The 3,166-nt window shown below is 45.7% G+C and overlaps 1 protein-coding gene across 1 annotated transcript in view; it reads left to right on the forward strand.

Annotated features, from left to right (window-relative positions):
• The window catches only part of zfyve28 (zinc finger, FYVE domain containing 28), a 27,196-nt gene that overhangs the window by 19,279 nt on the left and 4,751 nt on the right, over positions 1 to 3,166 (forward strand). Inside the window, exons 9-12 of the mRNA XM_020590956.1 lie at positions 5 to 820; positions 1,094 to 1,189; positions 1,589 to 1,752; positions 2,590 to 2,706. Of these exons, the coding sequence (XP_020446612.1) occupies positions 5 to 820; positions 1,094 to 1,189; positions 1,589 to 1,752; positions 2,590 to 2,706 (1,193 nt within the window). The remainder of the gene's footprint in view (positions 1 to 4; positions 821 to 1,093; positions 1,190 to 1,588; positions 1,753 to 2,589; positions 2,707 to 3,166) is intronic.

Raw genomic sequence — 3,166 nt, forward strand, 5'->3', positions numbered from 1 at the left:
TTAGGAATGGCTGGTACTCTGAAGCCTCGTCAGAGCAGCCATGCCAGCAGCCACAAAGCCAGAACACACTCTGTCCTAAAGTAAAGCGACAACCATGTTCCTCCGCCCCTGGCTCTGAACCTCTGCCTTACACCAATGGGTGGGAGATGGGTTTGGAGGGGACAGCGTCTGAAACTGCTGAGGTCATCGCCCACCGTATGGGCGGTATGAAACTGTCTGCCACAGTTATTTTCAACCCTCGCTCCCCAAGTTTGACAGAGCTGGCTGTGGACAAGCTGCTGTTGCAGCGGCCCACTCCCTCTGAGATTGAGCCCTGCGGTCCTCGTGTGGCCACTCACTGCCTCCTTAACTCATGTGTCTGCTGTGGGAGCTGTGAAGATAGCCACGAGGATGCCGTCCCGACAGAGAGCACTGGACTCGGGTTAGACCTCACCCTGGGATTGGATAAACACTGTAAACCCGCAGCCCACAACGCTGTCATTCAGTCTTCTGCTTGTCGGTTGCCACCACCAAGTCACGAGCCTCACAGTAAGGGTGAGCTCGCCCACTTGACTCCACCATCTTCCCACAGTTCTGCAGAGTTGCTGGAAGAAGATTCAGACTCCCAGTTCTGTGAAAAGTGCCTGGTGGTGGCTTCAGGGCCACAGCATCATGCTCAGGACTGTAGCTCCAGTGGAGGGGATGGACCCTCCACATGCAGCCGCCATCTGAGGACTGAAAAGACGCATCAGGCCAGCGGAGTTCGACAGAGGGACAAGGAAATGGATAGAGACCAGTCAGTAACTAGGGACACCAAAGAAGATGGCAGAAGGAGCTCTAGGTGTGCTGTTGTTTATGTGGTCATTTTACTATCTTTCTATCTTATGTTGGAGAAATCTGATTTCTTTGGGGGACATATGACATCACCATTTTTCATCATACATTTTATATGATTTTTGTTGCTTTCACCCATTGTTTCTCATTTTGCATCTGAATGACTTAAGTTTCCCTGTTTATATTTACATGTATGTTTGTCTTGCCATTGTTTTTATGTATACCCATTTGATTCAGTTCTTTATTTCTCCTTTTTTTATATTTATTTGGTTGTTTTTAGTTTTCAGAACTCTCCCCTCAGTTCTGTGTCAAGTAGTGACTGTGAGAGTGTGTCGGTCACCACATGTAGTCTGTCGAGTGGTTCATATACCCCCAGGTAACTTAACACTTGTGAAAGTGTCATGCACTATGTTTGTGATGAGAGAGAGTTTTGTTAATGATTAGCTTTTACTGAGTTCATTATTCAGGCTTAGCAACTGATTGATTGTGTCAGTCACTCCTTCCCTTATGCAGCTCTACAGGTGACAGCGTGTTGTAATATGCATTCAGCATACTGTCTCCTCTGATTGTATCTAGTGATTCATGCTCATTCTACAGAAGCATAGGTGTCATTTTTAATCAGAAGGTGGGGAGATATCTGTATGCCTGTTTAACTTACACTTTATAGTCTGCATTTGTATTCATTTTAAAGATTGAAATCTGTTATTGTTGAAATATAATGTACATTTAGGAAGGGTGAAATGATGATTCTTCTCTGTTTCTCATCACTCTCTAGCCCTGTGAGTAGTCTGACCCCCAGCTCGGGAACCTCAGAGGACCTGGACCATCAGGAGGTCCAGCTGGCCCTGCATGATGCCAAGGTGGCAGCAAGGAACAGGATTCGATCACGCTTCCACAGCAGCAGCGACCTCATCCACCGTCTCTTTGTTTGCATATCAGGTAATATTGCTTAAGCCCTCTTCTGTTTTGACTGAAGAAGACTCAGTACATGAGAGTTTCCCAGTTCAAGCAATTTATATAACAAGCCCAGGTGAACATTGCTCATACTACAGCATCATATGGTACAGTCTTCTCAAAGTCAGATGGGTTTGTCCTGTATTTATGGTAGCAAGAGAAGTTGCTGGCATCTATATTCTAATTCTAGCCTGTTCTGATTACCTTTAATGGTGTGTCTAAATTCATATAGCATCTAATGCAGAGGCTAAAATGCAGACTTGGAGGCCCCATGGAACATTGTACAGCCTAGGAGAATGATGTTTAAAAGACATACTTATTGCTGTAAATAAGAGTCTCGAATATCCCAGCTATTCCTGGCATATGATCAGTCACATATGACCACCTGCTGTTGCATGCAACATATATATATATATATAGATAGCGCGTTCTGAACTCATGTTGAGCAAAAATTACTAACACATGGGATACGCAACATTGCTGCTGCTTCTTCAGTCTGCTAAAGCAACAGCTTTAAATCATTCAGATATAGGTCACTTTTATGTTGATGTTTGTCATGGTTTCATTCCCACAACTGTGACAGAGAAAGCCATGGTATGTCTGTGATATTTGCCATAGCTGCCATTTCTCATGTTACTGCTCTTTAGGGCATGCAGCTGCATGCAATTCAGACTTGTTCTGTGTTGAAAGCGATATGATAATATTCCTAGGCCTGACCTTGTAAGACCTGAAGCCGACATGTTCAGATGCCATCGAGGCTTTAGTTGCACTCCCTCCATCTCTTTGTTTTGCTGTTGCTGATATCCATTATATGCGATACAGGTATTGCTGATCAGCTGCAGACCAACTATGCTAGTGATCTTCGCAGCATCCTCAAGACTCTGTTTGAAGTCATGGCAACCAAGTGTGAGCAGGGAGACAACGATAAGCAAAAGAAAGGTGAGGAACATGTCTTAGATGTACATTGTCTTTCCTTTTTAATATAATACAGATTGAATTCAGAATTACCTTAGTTAAACTAACAAATGAATATCTCAGATATTTCTTCAGCTGAACTATGAGAAAGCAGAGCTGTAGTTATTGACCTAGCTACTGCTACACAAAACAGCACAATACTAAATCCATCCATCCATTTTCCTCCGCTTATCCGGGACCGGGTCGCGGGGGCAGCAGTCTAAGCAAAGATGCCCAGACTTCCCTCTCTCCAGACACTTCCTCCAGCTCCTCCGGGGGAATGCTGAGGCTTTCCCAGGCCAACCGAGAGACATAGTCCCTCCAGCGTGTCCTAGGTCTTCCCCGGGGCCTCCTCCCGGTGGGACCTGCCCGGAGCACCTCCCCAGGAAGGCGCCCAGGAGGCATCCGAAACAGATGCCCGAGCCACCTCAGCTGGCTCCTCTCG

The sequence above is a fragment of the Monopterus albus genome, unplaced genomic scaffold (genome assembly GCF_001952655.1).
Source record: "Monopterus albus unplaced genomic scaffold, M_albus_1.0 scaffold13.1, whole genome shotgun sequence".
NCBI classification, from domain to species: Eukaryota; Metazoa; Chordata; class Actinopteri; order Synbranchiformes; family Synbranchidae; genus Monopterus; species Monopterus albus.